This window comes from Rhamphochromis longiceps, linkage group LG14, assembly GCF_057381845.1.
Source record: "Rhamphochromis longiceps isolate RC_006_pf linkage group LG14, R_longiceps_female_GT1.1, whole genome shotgun sequence".
Lineage (NCBI taxonomy): Eukaryota > Metazoa > Chordata > Actinopteri > Cichliformes > Cichlidae > Rhamphochromis > Rhamphochromis longiceps.
Genome location: NC_140570.1, coordinates 17,004,441 through 17,026,414, shown reverse-complemented (window position 1 = coordinate 17,026,414; position 21,974 = coordinate 17,004,441). Strand labels below are relative to the sequence as shown.

Below are 21,974 nucleotides of genomic sequence, written 5' to 3'. Positions count from 1 at the left end.
CCAACATGAGCTCAGAACACAAACAGCCACCTCTCAGTACACATGATGAAACAGTGTCTGTTTAACACCTGGAGTTGGAGCTGGAGTTTTCCACCAACGAACTGAAATCTCATCATTTCTATTTATGAGGTTTGCAGCTTGATTAACTAGAATAAAGCATTTACTTGTTTTGCAAGGCTGAAACATTTTCATAATCAAGTGTGCTGCTCAACACTTTGATAGTGTTCTCGGTTATGTAGTGAAACAGCCTTTGATTCCAGTATAATTTCAGGACATGCAATCAGTGTTGACTTTTTCTAAATTTATCAAAGTGACAGTAATCAGTGATTTAATCGTCCCCCCCACTGTGCTGCGTACAATTACTGTGCAAGCTCAGTGAATTCCTATTTTTGTTTGCTTAAAAATATGCCTGCACTGGGCTTGATTGAATGTTCTGGACAGGTTAAAGGGGCTGTAAATGGCGTTTACATAAGGGCCCCCATTCTTTCACATTCAAAGTCACATTAAATTAAATTCAAGTGCCCCGAAGTTTAAAATATATGTGATGTTACATTTTTTAAGGAAGGTGTTAAGTCAAGGAATAATTATTAATTGTTTCTATTGGATAACCGTGTCATATGTCCCGCCCCCGCTTCTTAGCTTGCGCATGCCCAGACAAGATGTATATGGCCCTTCGCCTCAGCTAAGTCGAGCCTGTACGTTGGTTGGGCTTTGATGGTAATAAACTGTCACTGTTTAATTGTGACAACAACAACAGTAATAATAATAATAATTTTATGTATAATTTCTCTTCGTTATTCAAGCTTGTTTCCCCCACTAAAAAAAAGACCAAAAAAGGTCAAATTATTTTTATTATCTAAAAAAAAAAAAAAAATCGAAGTAAAAAATCGAAATGTCATTTTTTTAAAAAGTTGTTTTCCCAACATTTCGAGTTAGTAAGGCTAAGACTTAACCTAACCGTAACACTTACCATAAGATTGAGTTCGAGTAAATCGAAACGTCGAGATAATAACCCGAGATTTTTGGGAAAATTTTTATTTAAATGGCGGCGGAAACAAGCTTCTTCATGCTATACTAAACAGGTTGTGCCTCCTGCATTACCTAGGTTTAAATAACTGGTCAGAAATTGTTTAAAAGTGGCTCGTTTGATAGTAAAAGTTGCTAATCCCTGACCTAGCCAGAAATAATGTGCTTTTAAGCTTTGGTAGGCATGATAAACTCATGCAGGGGCTTCCTTAAATATGCCTGAATTTCAAACATATTATATTTACCTTACCCATCCTACATCCTGTACACCTGTTTGCAGCCTCAGCCTGTGGAAACATTTTGTCAGGTGAATTCTGGTCTGACTGAAGCTTCAGGAAAGATGTTCACAGATCACATCAATGCATCTGGAAGCTTTTTTAGCACGTGCTAATGTGGAACAACTCACACCTTCATCCATGGTAAGTAGGAAGCTTACTGGCAGGTAGGTCAGTTTATGGAACAAAGTTTGAGACGTCATATGAGAAGAACACAGGTGTAACCTTTTAAAAAGCACCTTCCTTTTCCTTGGTTTTGTGGCATGGACACTTATCTGTAAAGAAGAGAAACTCTGTTGAGTGGTCTAACATGCTTATTGGTGAACAGTATTGCTGTGTGATACTGCAAATTCTCATATCGATATGATACAGAGTATATACAGGGCCACTATTGCACTATTGCAGATACTTTTAACCTTTAACAGCAGCTTATATTGGGGAGGGCAGTGTTTCATTATTTATACGATGAATCATCATCGGTTTTTAAATTATTTCAGCATTTCATGTATTTGGAAAGTGTATTTTCTGGAGGGATGTAAATGTACCTGTCAGAGACGTCAGCTTGTATTGTTTAAATGTGTTATAGGTTATAAATAAAATAGACATCCCTGTACGACAGACAGTTACAGAGGTTGGCTGGTTCAGTTTTTCTTGATGACTTGCAGCCTTTAGTGAGTTTCAGTTTCTTTCGTCAGGATGAAAATGTATGATTCCAAAGTGCAGAACAGCAAGGTTTAAAAACCCCTTTGTTCTGGCACCCATCACTCAGTAACAAATTGTAGCTTTTTTACGTAGGTGAGCTAAATGATTCCCCAAATCAAGTATTAGTTGTTTTTTTTCAGTAGTTTGTACTATGTGTGTGTTGTGTCTGTATTGAAGTGTGCATGTGAGCTTGGATGACTTGCCTGCAGAACAAACCTACCTACAGGTAAAAATAAATGAACCTGAACCTGAATGTATAAATTGCTATTCTATAGAGCCACACTAATGCTGTTAGTTTCATATGTTTCTACATCTGTTAGAAGCCTTTAAATCTATTTTTCTTGTTTTTGTTCGGGCACAGACATCTCTCCCGCCCTCTTTAGACTACAATATCAGCATTTAGCTCCAAGGCTGGTTCTTTAAACCTATCACTGTAGATAAGTTTCAGTTTAACAGCAACATCAAGTGGCAGTCCCTGTTTAATTGAGGTTGTCTTAACAGTGTTCTCACTCAGCGTGCCACTTCCTATCATCAAATGTTGGCACTTACACAAACAGACTATATGTAAATATTTCATAATGAAATGTGTTATCCTCAATTTAAAAACATTTTGCACTTTTGATACTCGCTATATCGCTGTCATATTAATGGATGACCTTGAGTTATTGAATTGTATTTACATACATAGCTAAAGTTAAAAAAAACAACAAAAAACCTCACTGATATATTCAAGGACCATAAAACAATTTCCACATCAGGAACCACAGCTTTGCTGCGTTTGCTGAACGTCCGCCTCTCTCACTTACTGACTGCCCTCTTCAAGGTCCACCCTTCCTGCTGTCACCCAGCAGAGCTACAGTATCTGAAAGACCAGCTTCAGTTTATACTGAGAGGCATGACTGAAGTCTCAAATTAGACACCGCTGCTTCAAGCCCTGGGTTGGGCAGTGAAAGTGACTCAGTGGACTGAATGACAAACAAATGCTCTGTTCATTATGTGATGGTTCTGTGTGTGTGAGAGAGAAAGAGAGAGAGAGAGAGAGAGAGAGAGAGAGAGAGCCTTTCCACTCATCGTTAATACTCCTCTCTCACACTCTCTCTCTCTCACGCATACTCTGATGATATTCAAATATCTGTACGGCTAAAAAGGCAGAGGGAGTCAGAGCTCAGAGTCGGAGTGGGAATGCAGGCGAGTGGGAGCGCCGTCTCGTGGTGATTATTCAGGGCACTTCCAGAGCTGGATTTATGGCACGCAGCTGTTGAGTGGCTGACAGACGCGTGAGGAGCTCAAGCGCTGCTGCTTCTCAAGCTGCTTGTACCAGCCCGAGCTCTGCTTACTGTTGCATAGGAAAGAGGACTGCTGTGCCTCCACACAGATCGGTGAGTACTCTGCCCCCGATTCAACATTTACCCATTTGGTTATTATTATCAATTTTTTGTGTCTTTTACAGCCTTCTCTTTGTATAAAGTTAAAGTGTTTTATGAAGGTAACCTTTCACCTACTGGACATGTTTTTCAGTTTTTGTCCTTCTGTACTTCTCACATTTTGCTCAGTTTACTTTTCAGTCCTCACAGAGGCAGTTTTGGATTTGAAAACAGTGTTTTTAGTCAGCTTTCAGTCAGCCAGTTCCCCTGTGTTTTAACCATACATGGCTAACAATGCTGAAATGCTAAACTAACTGTGCAAAAGAGCGACTCAGTAATATTTTCTGTGTTCTGAGAAATCCTCCGGTCTCTTTGTAATATTCATTAGATGTACCTGGGTGGTTTGTGTCTCTGTGCATTTCCTCTGGTGCTTTTTTTATATTTAGTTCACAATGCTGTGTCCTATTTATAGAAGTTAAGGCATCACAGCGAAGTGGAGACATGACGCCAGCCTCCTTACTACACACAGCCAGGCAGAAACCCTCAGCACTGTTGTCAGTTTCTAATCGCCCTTCGCTCCACACAAACGGTGTTACTCCGCAGTCCTTCCTCCACCTTAAAGCTTTTTGAGCTTTTCTAAGTTAGTGCAACTTGTGACGTTTTGTCAGGTCAAGCCTCGGCTCAGAGAAGAGCCTGGATTTTCAATTACAGCCGGACCCCGCAGACTGAAAGGTAGAAGTTAGCCTGTCCGACCCGGCCCTCTAACTCTGATTCAGAGGTCAGAGACAGAGCCAGGGAGTGAGCATCATATGCTTAAGGTTAATTGAGAGGATGCCCTAGGATAAATGGACCTCCCTGGAGCAGAAGATTGTATTAGAGCTCTGTGCTACTTTATAATTTTTTGTAGTCGTTTCCACTGTAGAGTATTTGTGACCATTTATATTTAGAAGCACTTAAAAGGACACTTAGGAAATAAAGACCTGACAAAAGCATTTTCTCTCAAGTCAGATTGAATTTCCGACCATAAATTGAGCATTCCTGGCCCTTCCAGCGAAGCTCTTCGGGGACTGTTTATTTGGGTTGCTATGGAAGTCTGTGGTGGTGGTAAGCACAGAAACTGGAAGCTGGAAGACGCCCTTTAAAGATCTGGCCTCAAAGCTGCTTTCTCCTCGTGCTGCTGACAGTCTCTTAATGCTTTCATTTAAAGTAATTAGACCGAACTAGATCAAATTCATTAATGTGATAATGAACAGAGCCAGAGCTCTTTCACTCTCACTGCTCATTTGCCCAAAAAGTATAAAAGAGTTGAGCCGATCTACATGTTAACACACAATAGATCCGAGGATCTGAGGCTGTTAATAGATACAGTGTGGGGATATTGGAATCAGTCAATTAAACAGTGTCTGGCTGTTCTGGCTCCCTTTTTTATTTTTTCAAGCCTTGCTGGAGATCTCCCTTCAAAGAGAGGGACTCCCAACTACCGCTAAAAGTTGCTGTGCCTCTGCTGCATTGCTGACATTCAATTTATTATGATGATTTATTCTCACAGTTGTGATTAATACATAAAAATGAAGTGATATAGGAGAAAAAAAATGAGTTTTTGACAGAAGTTTTCCTTATAAAGTCTTATTTTCCTTCTTTTTGCTGGCAGTGTTTTTTTTGTTTCATTGTGAAATAAAGGCTATTCATCACAGCTAGGCTTGCAGGCCATGTGACAGGACCTGTGGTCATAGAAATACCATCAGCCTTGTGTGCTTTCTCCCTGTGTTTACTGCACACAGCAAGGAACAACCCATTTTGCTTTATTATCAGTGTCTGTGATCCACGTCCTCCTGGACCTCAGAGAGCTCAGACCGCTTGCAGAGAGCGTGTTTGCTTCTATTCATCACTCCTTGGTGTGAGGGTGGAACAATGTTTACCTTCATTATTTACAGCAGCACAACTCCTCTGCTTGTACAGTTTGTCACTGTATGCTCAGCTCATCTTCCCCTGCCTGCATCATCATCATCATCTTCGGGCCTGGGGGAGTTACAGGAGGATAATGTGCTCGGCTGAACATCTGGTAACGTCAGGAAGAATTGCTTTCGGGCTTGAAAAGTGGCTCTTTTAACACGATGGAAAATGTTTTTGCTGTGACAGTAAGATGTAACATCTGTCTTGTATGTAAATCAGCCGGGCTTCTTTCATCTGGGCCCTGTCGAGTTCAGAAAGCACAGCTGAGACAACCCAGATACATCTGTGTTCAGATAACTTTTTTTCCCATTAAGCTGAAATGTGGTGGCTCTGAAGATCTGATGAAGATTAAGAGCAGTTTGTAGCACAGAGAAATCTTCATTCTTTGTGTTACTGCTTCTTTCGCATGTTTCATTGACTCATAATAATCCTTAACTGACAGCATTTTCTTCAGGCTCACTCCTCAATGAAAGCAGCGTTCTCCACAGCCTGCCCCTGGTTATTAATGCAGATTAATCAATAGAAAGTAACACCACTCCTCTCTCTGCAGCCTTCTCAGGCTATGCGCTCTTTGGCTCCGCTGTACTCGAACCGCTGTGAAATCTCCCCCTGAGGTTCTCTCTTGTCACTGTGTCAGATGGTCCAAATGTGCTGACTGGGGGGCTCGCTCGCAGGTTCTGCAGTCCTGCAGTTCGGAAGGCTATCACGTGAACTGAATACAGAAAACGACCGTTGTGTCATAACTTATAGTACCGGCTGTGGTTTGAAATATGCTGACTTTCATCGACTTGGTTTTTGTCACTGTTAGTCTGCTGCTGTGTAGCCAGAAAACACAGCCTCAGCTCTGTAATAAATACCATTTTTCCTTTGCCTTTTTAAAAAACTGCTGGAAATTCTGTCAAGTTTTCCACCGGTGCAAAGAGCCAGCCATCCTGTAGCTCTGTGTGTGTGTGAGCTTTGGGCTCATGAATCATACTGTAGACTGTTAGACAAGGCGTTACATAGTGCTGTATGTACATTGTATGCATGTAGTGAAGCATAAAAACTGGAAAAGTATTGAAATAGACCTTGAGAACTTGGATGCTGCAGAATTTGTCACACAGAAGCAAAGCTAAAGTTTCAATTCAGTATTCAGAAAGAGACCAATTGCCATATAAAACATGTTTTTAAAATGCTTTGGTATATAACAATAGCATAATGATTTGAGGGTTTCTCTTGGGTGTCTGAATTCATTTTCTAACTCTTTTGTGTGGTAGCATTCATAGGAATAATATGCAGCCTTGTTAAAAAGAGTTTTCACAGGAGTCTATGAAGCCCTGTGAAAAACTGAGCACTCCTATTGATTCATTAGCTTGTAGAATCACCTTTAGCACCAATAACTTGAAGTAATTGTTTTCTGTATGACTTTATTAGTCTCTCACATCATTGTGTCCAGATTTCTTCTTATCAGAGTTAGCAGCAAAGACACCTGGACGAGTCACCTCATCCACAAGCTGAACTCTTCATACCTACTGGGTAAGATCAGGGATTAGGACTTCAGGTTTCCTGTATAGGAGTTGTGGGCCCTGCAGATTGACAGTCCTTTGCAACATTGCTTCAGTTCATTGAGGTTTCTTTATGCACAGCTCTCTTAAAGCCCCACCACAGCATTTCAGTCAGGTTGAAATTTGGCCTTTGATTGGATCATTGCAGCACCTTGATTCTTTTTTCTGTCATTCTGTGAATTTTTTGCTGTGCTTGGGATCATTGTCCTGTTGCATGACCCAATTTGGGCAAAGTTTTAGATGTGAGTCTGTCAGACAGACTCACATTTGAAAATACTTTGGTTTGGGCAGTTGAGATGGACTAGAGACCTTCCCAGGGTGTACCCTGCCGCTCACCTTAATGACAGCTATGATAGGCTCCAGCCCCTCCGCATATTGGAAAAGTGGAAGAAGATGGATGGATGGATGCATGCATGCTCTGGTAAATGGGTGCCTCAATGACTGCAAGGTGCTCAGGTCCCGTGGATGCAAAACAAGCCCACATCACCAGCCTTCCAGCACCATGATTGAAAGCTGTGATGAGGTTTTTGTGCAGATTGCTGTGTTCGGTTTTCTCCAAGTCTGGTGCTGTGCATTATGGCCAAAAATCTTCACTTCGATCTCCTCTGTCCAAAGGATTATTGCAGAAGTCTTGTGGTTTTGTCAGATGAAACTTTGTAATCTTAAGCCATCCTGTTATATTCCTTTTGGAGAAAAGAGGATTTCCTTGGCAGCCCTCCCAAAACAACCCATACTTGATCAGTATCTTTTTAATTGTATCTTTATGAACTTGAACATTTATCATGCTGAGGTGTGTAGAGTCTGAACTATAGTTTTTAGATTTCTTGAAGTTTCTCTGAGAAATTGCAGTTTTTGATCTTGAGTTGAATTTGCTGGAACATCCATTCCTGGGAAGATTGGCAGCTGCCTTGAATGTTTTCCAGTTGTGAAGATTTTCTCTCACTGTAGAATGATGGACTATATATTGTTCAGACATGGCCTTTATAACCCTTTCCAGATTGATGTGCAGCAGCAGTTCCTCTTTTAAACTAAGAATAAGAGATCCCAATTCAAAGAGAAAACCAAATAAAGCTCTATTTTCTGTTGCCCACATTGTAGAGGGTGTAATTTCTATTGAGTGCTCCTGTTGATTTTTCTTAATGTATAGGCTGTGATCAGCTGACCTGCTGCTCTTTGTGTATGTTCACAAATGAATTCAACAAGATGTCAGCAGGTGGTCATGAGTTGTCCTTTGTGTCAATCCTCTACACTGATAGTCTACTGTTTATGCTGTCTTTTTTCCAAACAGGATAAAGTTGATATGAAGGTTTAATTCTGTGAATGAATCTAAGCACCATCACCTTAGCTTTTAATTATATATAACTGAACTCTGACCATGAGCACCACAGCCACTGTGCACCAGCCACACACACTTTAAATCCTTCCCAGTACAGCAAACTAACCAGTTTATCCTGCAGTAACCTGCAGAGTATTTTCATGCAGCCTTTAAATAACACAGTTAGTCAACCTCAGTTTGTTTTGCAGTTCATTTCACAATATGGAAAACAACAGCAACAGAAAACCGGACTGAAAACCTGATTTAAAAACATGAAGACTTGCATGTAAGCTTTACATTTACAGTTTATCACATACCAGTGAGCAGTCCTTACCTTTAAATCTAACCTCTCTTCTTCCTTTCCTGTTCTGTCTTTCTTATCTTTCTCCATCTCTGAGTGGAGTTAGCTCCTTCTTTTCTCTACCTGTGAAATACTGCAGTTGGACCTTTAGCTAGCAACACACTCTGCTACAAAATGCACGCAAGCAATTTGTGTGTTTGCTGATTTTTGTTGAGCTGATAGAAAAATTGCATTTGTAATTACTTAGTTAGTTACCAATACAACTCCAAGTCCTCTGCACACTGCAGTACCAGAAAATGTTGTCAAGGTGTGCTTTGTGGTAGGTGGAGTGCAGCTTTATTAGCTAGCACCAGCAAGCTTAACAAAAAACATAAGGTGAGGACACAACATGGGCTTTAATACACACACGAGGTAATTAGGAAGATGTAACACAGCTGGGGAAAACAAGGCACAGGTGAAAGAATTAAAACCACTATGATAAAAAAAGAGGACTTCAACCATAAATCATAACAAATAAACAAAAACTAGAATTCAAAACTAATATTACTCTTAAGAACTTAACACACAAGAACTCTAACTTTCTTTTTCGTATTAGTGTAGATCAGGGGTCCCCAACTCCAGGCCTCGAGGGCCGGCGTCCTGCAGTTTTTAGATGTGTCCTTCATCCAACACAGCTGATTTAAATGGCTAAATTACCGCCTCAACATGTCTTGAAGTTCTCCAGAGGCCTGGTAATGAACTAATCATTTGATTCAGGTGTGTAGTCCCAGGGTGAGATCTAAAACCTGCAGGACACCGGCCCTCGAGGCCTGGAGTTGGGGACCCCTGATCTAGATGGTGAGAAAAAGGTCCTTCTCTAATAGGAAAGCAAAAAAGGAAAAATACATATTAAAGACAAACATCTTATATTTTAAGAGTGCAAAAGAAAATAAATGTTTGGTCATTTCCTTGAAATAATAGAAAGTGTGTGCAGCAAATACATATAGATGTGTTATACATCAGCCTAACGACGAGTAGAGTCTGAACCCCGCCTCTCACTCTGTGTGAGCTGGGATAGGCTTCGGCTCCCGACCTGTCCCCCTGGACCTCCAGTTGGATTACTGGTTGACAAAATGGATGGATGGATGTTATTAATTACTATAGCTGCAGACTTGAAACTGCTTTAAATTAACAGCAAAAACCAATTAGTTGCACACCGAGACGCTTCTTAGTCACTTGATTTGCTTAGAGACTTTTGTAAAGTGATTCTGATGAAGGCTCCTGACAGCACCATTTCACTTGTAAATGCATGAAGTGATGAAGAAAGCAAAAGGCTCTGAGTGTACGAAACTTAATATAGTGTTTTTATTTTTTCTTCTTCTTTTTGGGGGGAGGGGAGCTGTTTTGTGCTGCTTTTCTTGGTGCTCCTGTTGTCAGAATGCTTTGAGCAATGTTCGCTCACTTCTGCAATCAATATTTTTATATTAACTTTATTTTAATTAAGAGCAAAACAGAGACACAGAGAATTTTAATGAATTTTCACACTTCCCCTTAGTCAAAGATTTAAAGCAAGTTTTGGGATTTGAGCAAACTTTACTACTTTAAGCAAATATTACCTATATCATACCTATAGCATCGTTTGTGATTCACAAAGGAGGATTTTTATTCCAAGAAAGCCCTCAAACTTACTCTTTACCAACTACCCAGCTCCAAAGGCAAGATAGACACAGAGTGATAACAACATATTTAGCAGGTAATGACTGTGATAAGTGCTTTGGGTGCTGGTGAAGACCAAATACAGAACTTTACAGGACACTGTTTGCTTTCTTAAGAGGTTCACTAGATATTATCAACATTATGTTCACAGGTTGTTTTAATAATTCTCTCTGCTCTGCCAAATTTATTTCAAATTGATCTTCGATATCTTTACTAATATCTTTGATTTTACTCCATTGCCTGTGTCCCTGTCTTCATCTGTGGCGGCCAGGCGACAGATGGTGCGGGAACAGTATGTCACCACCACCGAGGGCAGCAGCACGCCCAGGTCGGTGCCCGACGAACTCTACAAGATTGGCATCTATGGCTGGAGGAAGCGCTGTCTCTACCTCTTTGTGCTGCTGCTCATTGTCATCCTGGTGGTCAACTTTGCCCTCACCATCTGGATCCTCAGGGTGATGTGGTTCAACACGGTATGCACAGCTCACATTTGGACACCATGTTTTCAGTTGGGATTGTTTTTCCTTTCTCCTTTCAAATGGTATGTTTAAATATTTAGTATGTAGCTTTTGTTGATCAGCCCATCATTTGACTATTACCTGCTTATTATTGCAATGTCAGGCAGCAATAGCGTTATCCATCATTAAGTCCTACTTGGCTGTCTAAACAGGAGAGTAAATGTGTTTGTTATTTCATGGAGACTTGTCAGCTTTCTGTCTCAACTCCAGATGGCAACTGTGGATTTATGAACAAAGCTGCAAGCCAACACACACTCTTGCATGCACATGTACACACTATGGTGGATACCTTAGACAAATACCTAAGTGATAGAGGGAACGCTGTTAGCTGGAAAGCCAAAGCACATTCCTCACCTTCTTGGCATGCCTTTGTCTAAATATGTAACCTCTTGATTTTATTTTGATCACAGGAAGGGATGGGACTACTACAAGTACATGGAGATGGGGTTAAGCTGGAGGATGGCGAGTCTGAGTTCCTCTTTCCTCTCTATGCTCAGGAGATCCACAGCAGAGAAGTAAGCCAATCAGAAATGCAAACTTTTTTTCCTGCTCTTCTTTGCCACATTCTTCTGAGATAAGCCTCCTCTCTCCCCCTCTACCCTCTCCTTCTCTCCCTTTCTCGTCTTCTACCCCATTCATTTTCAAACCTCTGTTTGCTCAGTTAAGTAGCCTGACAGCCTGGCCATTATTTCTCACTGTTTACTAAACTTAAATTTGAGTGTGTGTTGGATCTTTGGAGACTGCACGTCATCTTATCATCTAAATCTAATTCCTCGCAGACACTCAGGCAGTTTTTATCCAGCTGTAGTGAGAGAGCTGCATATTTCTGACAGTACTTTTTTTAGGAGATGTGTCAGAACAAACTGGATTTGGCAGTAGCACACAGTGCACGTGGTGGTGTGCTGAGCTCTCCATTAACCTCAGGGATATTTGTGGTGGAAAGTAGTTTATGGCCCGTCTGCTAGCAGCAGATGGGAACACTTTGCTGCAGTTGTTTACATGTTATGGCTTTTCTTGCTCATAGCAGCAATATTTTTTTTCTTGCTTCATGGGCCTCATTAAAAAGGCAATGTATTCCTCATTTATGGATGGACACATTTTCTAATGTGTTCTATGGGTTTCTAAAATGATTCAGTGCTTAGAGAGACATCCTGCTGCCCTCTACATGAAAACTTGCTTTCCTAGACCATTTTTAGAAGCATGTCTTCCCCTCAGCTACAAAGGAGCAGAAGAGATTTATTGCTAAGCTTCTTCATTTAAACATTTTATGACAGTATGTGTGTGTGTTTGCCAGTTCTCTTATACAGACCTAATTACTTGCTGTCACATCCTGTACAAATATTTAGGTAAAATAATAAATAGCCTGATAATAATGCATTCTTTGTCAGCCTTAATAAACAGTAGTCCATGGCACTTTTTTCTGGTCAGTAATGCTTCAGCCTGGCTGGTGAATATCCTCCCCCATCAGGATGCTCAGTGCCTCCTAATGGCTGCCTGATCATAATAATAATTGTCAATAAAATATCAGTAAAGTGTTTGTAGTTTGTAGAATAATCCAAGTCGACAGCCGTAAATGCTAATGTGTTAGCAGATAAATGATTGCAAGGAAACATCTCGATCAACTAAAAAACAAAATAAATGGCAGTATTAATATTTGTTATGATCTCAATACGTAGCTAAGATACAATAAAAAGCTGTTAATCAGAAAATGACACCAAGTTTCTTGAGTTTACCGCCATGCTAGCTACTTTATGGTGCTTTGGGCTAAATGCTGTTGTTAGCATGCTAGCTTGCTCACAGGAATAGAATCATGTGCAGAAGCTTATGGGAATGTGTTATGAAAAGCTCCAACGCTGGTGGGGCAGCCATGTAACACAGTTTCTGTTGGTGACCACCTCCTCTGACCACATGTGGAGTCCCACAGGGTTCTATACTAGGACCTATCCTTTTTCAGTATGTCCTGCCTTTTGGCCACATTGTACAGAAACATGTTATCATACTGCTCTTTCAGCAACATTCAGTGTTATCTCCCAGTTAAGACCATCCATCCATCCATCTTCATCCGCTTTATCCGGGGCCGGGTCGCGGGGGCAGCAGCCTAAGCAGAGAGGCCCAGACCTCCCTCTCCCCAGCCACCTCCTCCAGCTTATCCGGGGGAACACCAAGGCGTTCCCAGGCCAGCCGAGAGATATAATCTCTCCAGCGTGTCCTGGGTCTGCCCCGGGGTCTCCTCCCGTTGGGACATGCCCGGAACACCAACCCCAGGAGGCGCCCAGGAGGCATCCTTGTCAGATGCCCGAACCACCTCAGCTGGCTCCTTTCAATGTGGAGGAGCAGCGGCTCTACTCTGAGCCCCTCCCGGATGGCCGCACTTCTCACCCTTTCTCTAAGGCAGTTAAGACCATCTAACCAAAATGAATATCTGAAAATCTTCTAAAATGAACAATTTAAATCATATAAAAGTCTAATACATTTAAACATTTAAAAAATCCTGTTATCCAGTTCTTTGTCCTTCCAAAATTAAATAGGCTGTCAGAAATCTGTGTTTGCTATTGATGCAAACCTAATTTTTGAGAAATATATCAGCAAGCTAATCCAGCCCTCCTGTCTGCATTTGAGGAGTGCTAGAATACAACTGATATTGAGTTTTAGCCACATACTCTCTATTATTCTTACTGTTATTAACTTTGCCACAGAGGTTATGTTTTTGACAGTGTTTCTGTGCCTGCATGTCATTCTTTCTGTCTGTAAACACTATAGCTCAAAGTTTTGAATGAATTCTGATAAAAACTGTGTAGGGGTGTAGCGTGGGGTCATGCCAACAATCCATTCAAATTTTGCTTACATCCCCTGAGGTCATGAAGGTGAACTTTATGATTTATTGGTAGAAAATTGACAAAAAGCCTAGCCATATCTTAGAAACTGATTCTCACAAGTGTTGTGTGTATTTCCAACACATAGAAAATAATCTAATATAATATGATTGCAATATACAGATTTCAAATGTCAGATTTGACCTCCGACCTCTCCTTGATTGTTAATAGATTGATCTGAAGGTCAAAGCAATAATAATGCTGTTTAGGGCTATTTAAAACTGAGTTTGTCATCCTTTGTATTGAGAACATATAGGCATATAAGGAATGATATATGAGGATTCTAAATATCACGTTACTTTGGACCTCTGACAGATAAACCTCATAGCATGCCCTCATGATCCTCATACTGTTTATTTTACAGCATAGTGAAATAAAGTCACCACCACAAAGTAAAAATGCTTTATTGACTGAAGTGAAATACAAAGTGCAGAAAAGCCAAAACGTAATGTCCCCACGTTAGGACAGAGGGTGTCAGGAGTGAGTGCCCTTCATGACCTGGCTCCAGAAGAGATGCTGGAATAGACCAGTGAGCAGCCTGATATCCTGAGGCAGGAACCTGCCAACTGTTCCCACCTCATGCTTAAAAACTGAAGGCGACTGAGCATTTGCTGTTTGGGCTCCTCTGCTGTGGAAAAACCTGCCTGAGCAAGTCTGACTTTTATTTCGCAAGTGTTAAGCTTTACTCATTTTAATTATTTTTTAAAATAAAATGTTCTTATAATGTTTACTTTTTTAATTTGTATTGTATTTCACTCTCGACAATGCACTAGCTTATCTCTAGAGTGTAATACTTTGGTTTTAAATCATCTGATAACTTTGACTTTTTTGTATTTTTTTGTGTGTATTATGTTTTTGTAAAGCAGTTTTGTAATGCTGATTTTAATGGGCACTATTCAAATAAACGTCCTGTTTTTTTTATGGATGCCAGTTTTGCAGAGCTGTCTTGATAGCCTAATAAACCTCACATTATCAACCTCATGGTAGCGTTAGAGTCAGGCAATGAAAGTCAGTAGGAGTTATCCTCAGGGAATCATGAATGCTTTTACAATCCATTAGTTAGTGTGGACTAAAGGGTCTGACCAGTGAACGAGTGCTACCTGTAGAGCCAGCGTGCCTAAAAACCTCACATAAAACCTCTTTGTCCAAGTTCATACATGCAAATATTCTAATTTTTATCATTTTACTGTTGCAGATTGATGTTATTTCCACAGGCTGTTAATAAGACAATATTTCTTCATCTCCACAGGACTCTTCACTTCTATTACACTCATCGGAAAATGTTTCCCTCAACGCCCGCAATGAAAATGGTGACGTTATAGAGAGGATATCTGTGGGTGAGAGGACACACAGAAACATGCGGCACATACACATCACATCCTGCTGATGAGTGACACTGAGAGTGACAGTAAAGACACTGGTGCACTGCAGGGATTTCTCATCCAGCATTAGCAGAGACAAGAGGCCATATTTCAATTCATAATCTCTTAGATTTCCATTTAAAATCCATTAAATTCAGCATTCCTTTTCTCCATCCATTGCTTCTGGATCATTCTGTATTACACGCGAGGGCCTGAGGCCGGTGGAGGATCATATTTGTGCGTCTCTTTATGGCTCACCGACTTTAATTTGTCATAATTAAAAGGCCAGCAAATTGTTGTGTTCCACAGTGCCGTTATGTGTCCTTGATCATTAAGCCATAAAATGCATAGCCTGCATACTCTTGGGCCTCTGTGAATAAAACTAAAATGCTTGTTAGGGAATACTGCGTGTCTGTTCACAGTTGTGAGCCCTGACAGAGGTTAAATATCTCACTGAGTGATCTACATGTTTTAGAGCAGCTTCTCTCAGGGCTGATGGAGTGAAGGGCAAAAGGAAGTAACCTCAGATGAGTTTCGTGTCAGACCAAAGCAGTAATATGGTTACGCATTTTTAATCACTGCGTTTCTCATCAGCAGGTGGCCGCTGACTTTCCCCTTTCCACCTCTACGCTGATCTAAATTGGGAATGTGTCTCTGAGCACATCGAACTGAATCACAGGAAGAGAATGATGATAGATTTTCATGGTTGCACGTTACTCATGTCTTATTGCCAAACCCCTTCAGGTGTTGTTGTTGTTGTTGTTCCAGGTCCAAAAGAGGCTCAGGGACACACTCGAAATCTGCTCATTAACTCGCACAATGACAACATGCTGTTCACTGCAGATGGCGACAAGGCTGAGATTGGGCCAGACAAACTACGAGTCACAGGTACACCAATGGCCGCGACGTGCTGTGTTTCCTTGGACGTAGCACACACCTGTTGGTGGAAGGGTTTTGGGGAAAAAAATGAAAAAATAATAACACTGACAACAGATGTAGACTCAACAGGACCAATTTGGTTTGATGGCAAATATCAGCTCAACAATCCAGCACCCAAGGGCAGAGACAGCCCAGTCATTTTCACAGTCATTCGTGTCATAGAGTGCGTGGTTATCTTTGAAGTGCACAGAGAGAACAGAAAAATGAGATGCCAGAGCACAATACTGTACAGTTTATCATATTACTGAACAAAGGGTTGATGGGATATTTCTGCGCTTTTATTCTGAATCTTAGTCTCCGGTGGGTTGCGTTAATGGTTACGTGTGCCGCTGGCCACACGCTGTGCTGACTGATTAATGTTGAACAGAGTGTCAGCCGATAACTTCGTATCGCCCGGGGTCAGTTTGATCCGCAGAGAGCAGCAGGCAGCGGGAGCTGTTTTTCCAGGAATCCTCTAAACAAAGCTTCTGTACTCTCTGTGTTTGTGGAGTGTTTACATCCTTCACAGTTGGCTCCAAGTGTTGCAGCATTTGGATCCAGTTTTACTTCTCTGCTCCAGCATTGCCTGAATTTTTCTGAAGTCGAAGTAGGCAGACAGCCCGCCTCTATTTAAAACAAACAAACAATGTTTACACAACGACGCAATCCACAATATATACTGCACTGCAGTGCTTTGAGATAAATATTAGAGGATTACAGTCAGCAGCCCCTCATCCTCTGAGCACAGGTGGCGTCTACAAAACTTTAGTTACACTCACCTGGCACTTTATTAGGTACACCTTCAGAGCTAGCTTAATTCTTCAAAGGACACCTCAGAGATTTTGGTCGACAGTGACATGACGGCATCACACTGTTGCTGCAGATTTGTCAGCTGCACATCCGTCATCGGAATCTCCCGTTCAACCGCAGACCCAAAGGTCCTCTATTGGACTGAGATCTGATGACCGTGGAGGTCATGTGAGTTCTTTGAACTCACTGTCATTTTCAAGAAACCAGTTTGAGTTTTGTGACATGGTGCGCTTTCCTACTGGAAGCAGCCAAGGATGGGTACACTGCGGTTATAAAGGGATGGACGTGATCAGCTGCAATATTCAGGTAGGCTGTGGTGTTTAAATAATGCTCAGTTGGTCTAAGAAGTCCAAAGTGTGCCAAGAAAATATTGCTCACCACCAGCAGGCTGAACCAAGGCAGGCTGGAACTATGCTTTCACAGCATGTCTTTTGTCCCATCTTCCTTCTCTCACCTCCAACTAGTCGCAAGAGATGGCTGCCCCTCCCTGAGCCTGGCTCTGCTGGAGGTTCCTTCCTGTTAAAAGGGAGTTTTTTCTTCCCACTGTTACCAAAGCACTCACTCATGAGGGGTCATATGATTTTGGGTTTTTTTGTCTGTTTTCTCTGTATTATTGTAAGGTCTTTACCTAAAAATAGAAAGCACCTTGAGGCAACTGTTCTGGTGATTCGGGACTATAAAAATAAAATTGAATTGAAGTAAATTCAATTTAATTGAAATTATCACCCCATAATCTGAATATTGGAGCAGAATTTGAGACTCATCAGACCTTCTGTTGTCCCATTTTGGTGTGAATTTAGACCCCATTTTCCTGTTCTTAGCTGACAGGAGTCAGGAAAGGTAGTTTCCTACATACCTTGGTTGTAATGAGTAATGAGTTACTGTTGCCTTCCTATCACCTCGGAGCAGTCAGACCATTCTCCTCTGACCTCTGGCATCAAAAAGGCATTTTCAGCTAGAAATCTGCTGCTCACCGGATATTTATCAGACCTTTGTCTGTAAACACTAGTGATGCTTGTGTGGGAAAATCCCAGTAGATCAGCAGTTTGTGAAATTCCCAGAGCAACCCGTCTGACAGCTACAGTCAGTCTACATTCAAAATAATTCAAATCACCTTTCTTCCCCATTCTGGTGCTCAGTTTGAACTTCAGCAGGTCATCTCGAGCATTCCTACATGTCTAAATATGCTGAGTTGCTGCCATGTGATTGGCTGATTAGATGTTTGCATTAACAAGCAGTTGAACAGGGTGAGTGCAGTGTTAAAATACTTCAGTCTGGGACAAAGGGGTGAACTGGCCAACATACCATGAATGCCACTGTCAGCAAAGCTACTCATGTTGTTTTATTAAAAATGTTTGGTGTGTGTTGTGACCATATCAGGCTCCTGGACTCTGTTAAATGCTGTAACAGATCTTGATGTTTGTGTATCTTTGTTTGCAGGTCCTGAAGGAGCGCTGTTCCAGCATTCAGTGGAGGTGCCTCAGCTGAGATCAGAAATGTTGAAAGAGCTGAGGTGAGCGTTTCAGACTTTGTGTATTATTGGATTTTTCAAAACAATCTGCTAAAGAAATACAAAACTATAAGAAATCAAAGTTTAGGTTCAGTCTCACAGGTGTTGCTCAGGTGAAATAAACAAGCAAACGGATAAAATGGTGGTGTTTTTAAAGTCGAGATGTTTCTTTAGGTTGGAGTCCCCGACTCGCTCGCTCAGTATGGATGCACCGAAAGGAGTTTTTATGAAAGCTCTGGCTGGCAACATTGAAGCTGCTTCCAACATGGATGTCATTCTGCAGTCAAAAGAAGGGCTGGTACGAAATCCACTTTTCACTTCCTGCTGATTGCTACAAAGCCGTCTTCAGGCATGCTTTTTCCTTTAGCTCACAGAGGGAATATAGAGAGCATGTTTTTCCAGCAAACATGCTGCGCTACGCTTTTACGCTCTCTCGGGTCACACCTGGGAGCTCGAGTTCAGTTTAAAAGGCGCTCTGCTGTTCCCATTTACTGAACATTTTTGTGTAGAAACACCTTACAGACAGCCGGCACTTAAAAAGCCTCTTTATCTTTCTTATCAAAAGGATATAGTGTAACATATTAAAGAAAATCTTTTTCTAAAGCAGTGAGAATCTCGTCTAACCCTAACCCTTTCTTTTGAACTTTGAAAACATCTGTTTGTGCTCTGTAGGTTTGTTGTGGGTAGTGGTTTGCTGTTTCCATGTTAGTGTTTAGAGTGAGTTTTGGTAATTGGTGGCTGAATCGGATCTGACTAATAGCTGTGGTTCAGCGAGCTGACTGAAGCACGTTAGAGCCATTTGTATCACGAGCACTTATTTGACCTTTTTTGAATTAATTCTCAGTAGATCAGCACATTTATATGACAGAGTAGTTGTGTGCTGCATCACTTCTTCATCTTTCTTTTCTTGCTGTGAGGATGATAACTGCATGTTAATCTGCACTTAACTTTAACGCTCACGTTCTCTCATTTTAAGCTGATTTACTGCCAGACCTTTTTTCTTTTTTTTTAAAATTATCATCATGTCGTCATGCACTGGTTAGGTATTAAATAGATCATTCTTTAGCTCGCTGCACACTGTGTCTTATTGTGCGTGCATGACGTAAAAGGACTGAAACAGAGTGATATTTCCTTGCTCTTTCGCTGGATCTTTGTTGTTCTCCTTTAATCGTCCTTGCTCTCCGTGCTGTCTGCTGTACAGCTGGTGCTGGATGCTGAGACGGTGCGCATGCCGCGCCTGCCCAAGAGCGAGGATGGGGTTTCTGGAAATGCTCAGATTCTCTACGAGGTCTGCGTCTGTCCCAGCGGAAAGCTCTTCCTGTCCAAGGCTGGAAGAACTTCCACTTGCAGCGATAATCAGGACTGCTAGATAGAGTCTGACAAGGTCATCGATTTTTCATCTCTCAGAAGAGGCACCTTCTGGGAGGCAACAAGCACAACAGTTTTTTTTTATCTTTATACCACAGTGGGTCTACCAGGATCCCAGTGGCACATCGAGGCCTGTGAAAATACAAATGCCTGCTGGCATAAATGAAATGAGTTCTTTAAGTTGCATTTATGAACTTCTGACCATTCAACCGAAACAAATTGGCTCTCACAACTAAATTTGTCTGCATCAGAGCTTTATGGATCATTTTTTTTACACACACAGTGTCATGGCTGGGCAACGAGGAGCTGGTAACAGCTTACATCCTATGCAATATTATCTTGTGGTGCAATAAATGAAAGTGAAGCATATCAAGGGCTTGAAAATTTGAAAAATAAATCCCTGAAACAACACCAGAGTGTTATTGAAAATATTTGTTTTGCTTTATACAATCTCCTCTTGGTCCAAGCCCTTGGTATGCTGTGTTTTGGTGTTGGTGCATGTATTTATTTAAATGGAGACAAACACAAATGCTGTATATTTTGTTTTATTTTTTGTCTTTTTTCTTTTTTTAAACTCAAATTCAGATAATGAGGTTTTGATATTAATGAGGTTTCACATGTGTATCTACAAAGGGCACTTGGAGAGCATACTCTCTGATAAGACCAACGCCAGTGCACTATTTTGCAATTTTAAAGTAAGTGGCTTGGATCCGCACAAAAAGGTCATGGGCTCTTCCTTTGCCAGTGCTCCAGCTCTCCACCAAAATTGATGAAATCTGTTTTATGTGTAGTCCTGATGTCAGACACACAGAGAGCAGCGATCACATGCCACATGTTTGGCATGCTGTAAGCATGTAATTACGCAGCAATTTCCTGCTGGTAAGCTGAGCTGGTCTGTTTGTTCAGTAATCTCACTTACGGCCAAAGGACTAATATATCATCACTGCTGACCTCAGAAAAAAGAACGCAAAAACAAAATATGTGGAAAATAAGAACTTGGATCTCATACTTTCAGTATAACCATTGCCTTTATGATTAAATTTGCCTTTGGTTAAATGGGTCGAAAATATCCGTATGTTGTAGTGATAGTCGCACCGAGTTTGGCACCAGTTCGTCTGTACATCACTGTTTTAGAACATTTCACACCATTGTGTTTTTGTCATCAGTCTTTTTTAAGTAGTTCATTATTAGTCCTGAGATATTTTAATAGTGTGCAATGTGTATGTTTTATTTTTGAATAAACTTTGTGCTATTCTTCTACCTGCCTGTCAGCAGCTGTAATCTTCACATGCTTGCTTTTCTAAAAAATGTTCTCATGTTTTATAATTCAGTCTATCTAAGAAAGAAAGGAAAAAAACAGAAAATGAAAGCATTGACAGACTGATGTGCACGTAAGCTGCATGCTGGTGGACTCAGTTTAATGTAACTGGCCTAATTAATGGCTCTGTGATGCACTCTAGTGGTAAAACTCTGCAGTAACACCACAGTGACTGACACCAGCAGCCCAAGAGAAGCAACTTTGTGCTTATTCAGTGGATCACAGTGTGTGCTGCAGCGGGGTCATGAAGCTGTATGCTCTTTATTTTTAGGATGGTTCAAACTGCAGTAATGTGATGTCAGCGTAGAAAATCAATTTGTTTTGGCAAGTGTAAATTTAACCCTTCAAATAACTCCAGAAATCAGCTTCATTAAAAAAAAATAGTTCTACTAGTACCAGCTATGGCTAGCTAATAAACATACTACATTGTAATAAATCTTATAACTTTGAGGTTTTAATGCAAATGCAGATGCAAGACTGTAGGACACTAGGAGCATTTGTGCTTAAAACATGACTGTCACTATATCACATTTTACACATCATGATTATCTTATAGACATATCATAATTTTGGTATCTCAACTTTAAATACATATATAAATATACAATCCTGTGAAAAAGTAATTATCCCTTTTAGCTTCCATAGGAATGGAAAAGTTAAGTAGTGGCCAAGTGTTGCTATGAATGCACTTCATTAATTGATCACGAACAAGTGTAAGCATCTTTGTAATAGCAGACATTTTGGCTGTTTGCTAGTCTGGAGCATTCGGGTGTGTGTTAACATGATTGTGAGGAAAGATTTTAGAAAAGCAAATTTTGCTGCCCATCAGTGTGCCAATGGGTATACGGTCATTTCCAAACATTATGAAGTCCGTCATTCTACAGTGAGAGATTCTTTAAAAGTGGAAAACATTCAAGACAGTTAACAGGTGATGTCTCAAGAAGTCCACCCAGAGGTCAGCCCATGCAATGCTCAGAGAAACTGCAAAAAACCAAGCGCTACATCTCAGACTACAGACCTCAAGCTGGACAAGTATGGCTTTTTTTAGAAGGGTTGCCGGAAGAAAGAATCGTATCTCCAAGACGTACCATGCTTTGGTTTGTTAAATTGCATCTGAACAAAT

At 40.9% G+C, this 21,974-nt stretch overlaps 1 protein-coding gene across 1 annotated transcript; it reads left to right on the top strand.

Annotated features, from left to right (window-relative positions):
• The first annotated feature begins 2,980 nt into the window (after window positions 1–2,980).
• Window positions 2,981–20,793, top strand: sgcg (sarcoglycan, gamma). Its single transcript, XM_085379691.1, has 8 exons — window positions 2,981–3,382; window positions 10,447–10,648; window positions 11,104–11,208; window positions 14,816–14,903; window positions 15,696–15,815; window positions 18,096–18,168; window positions 18,340–18,463; window positions 19,367–20,793. The coding sequence occupies exons 2-8, from the start codon at window positions 10,454–10,456 to the stop codon at window positions 19,532–19,534; spliced, it is 873 nt and encodes a 290-aa protein (XP_085235817.1). The 5' UTR covers window positions 2,981–3,382; window positions 10,447–10,453; the 3' UTR covers window positions 19,535–20,793.
• Window positions 20,794–21,974: the final 1,181 nt, after the last annotated feature.

What these genes read in the sequence shown, in the direction of transcription:
- sgcg (XM_085379691.1), top strand. Translation starts at nt 10,454, where the DNA reads ATGGTGCGGGAACAGTATGTCACCACCACCGAGGGCAGCAGCACGCCC. An exon ending in GGGTGATGTGGTTCAACACG is followed by an intron (nt 10,649 to 11,103) that starts GTATGCACAGCT and finishes TTTTGATCACAG; the next exon opens with GAAGGGATGGGACTACTACA. An exon ending in GAAATGTTGAAAGAGCTGAG is followed by an intron (nt 18,169 to 18,339) that starts GTGAGCGTTTCA and finishes ATGTTTCTTTAG; the next exon opens with GTTGGAGTCCCCGACTCGCT.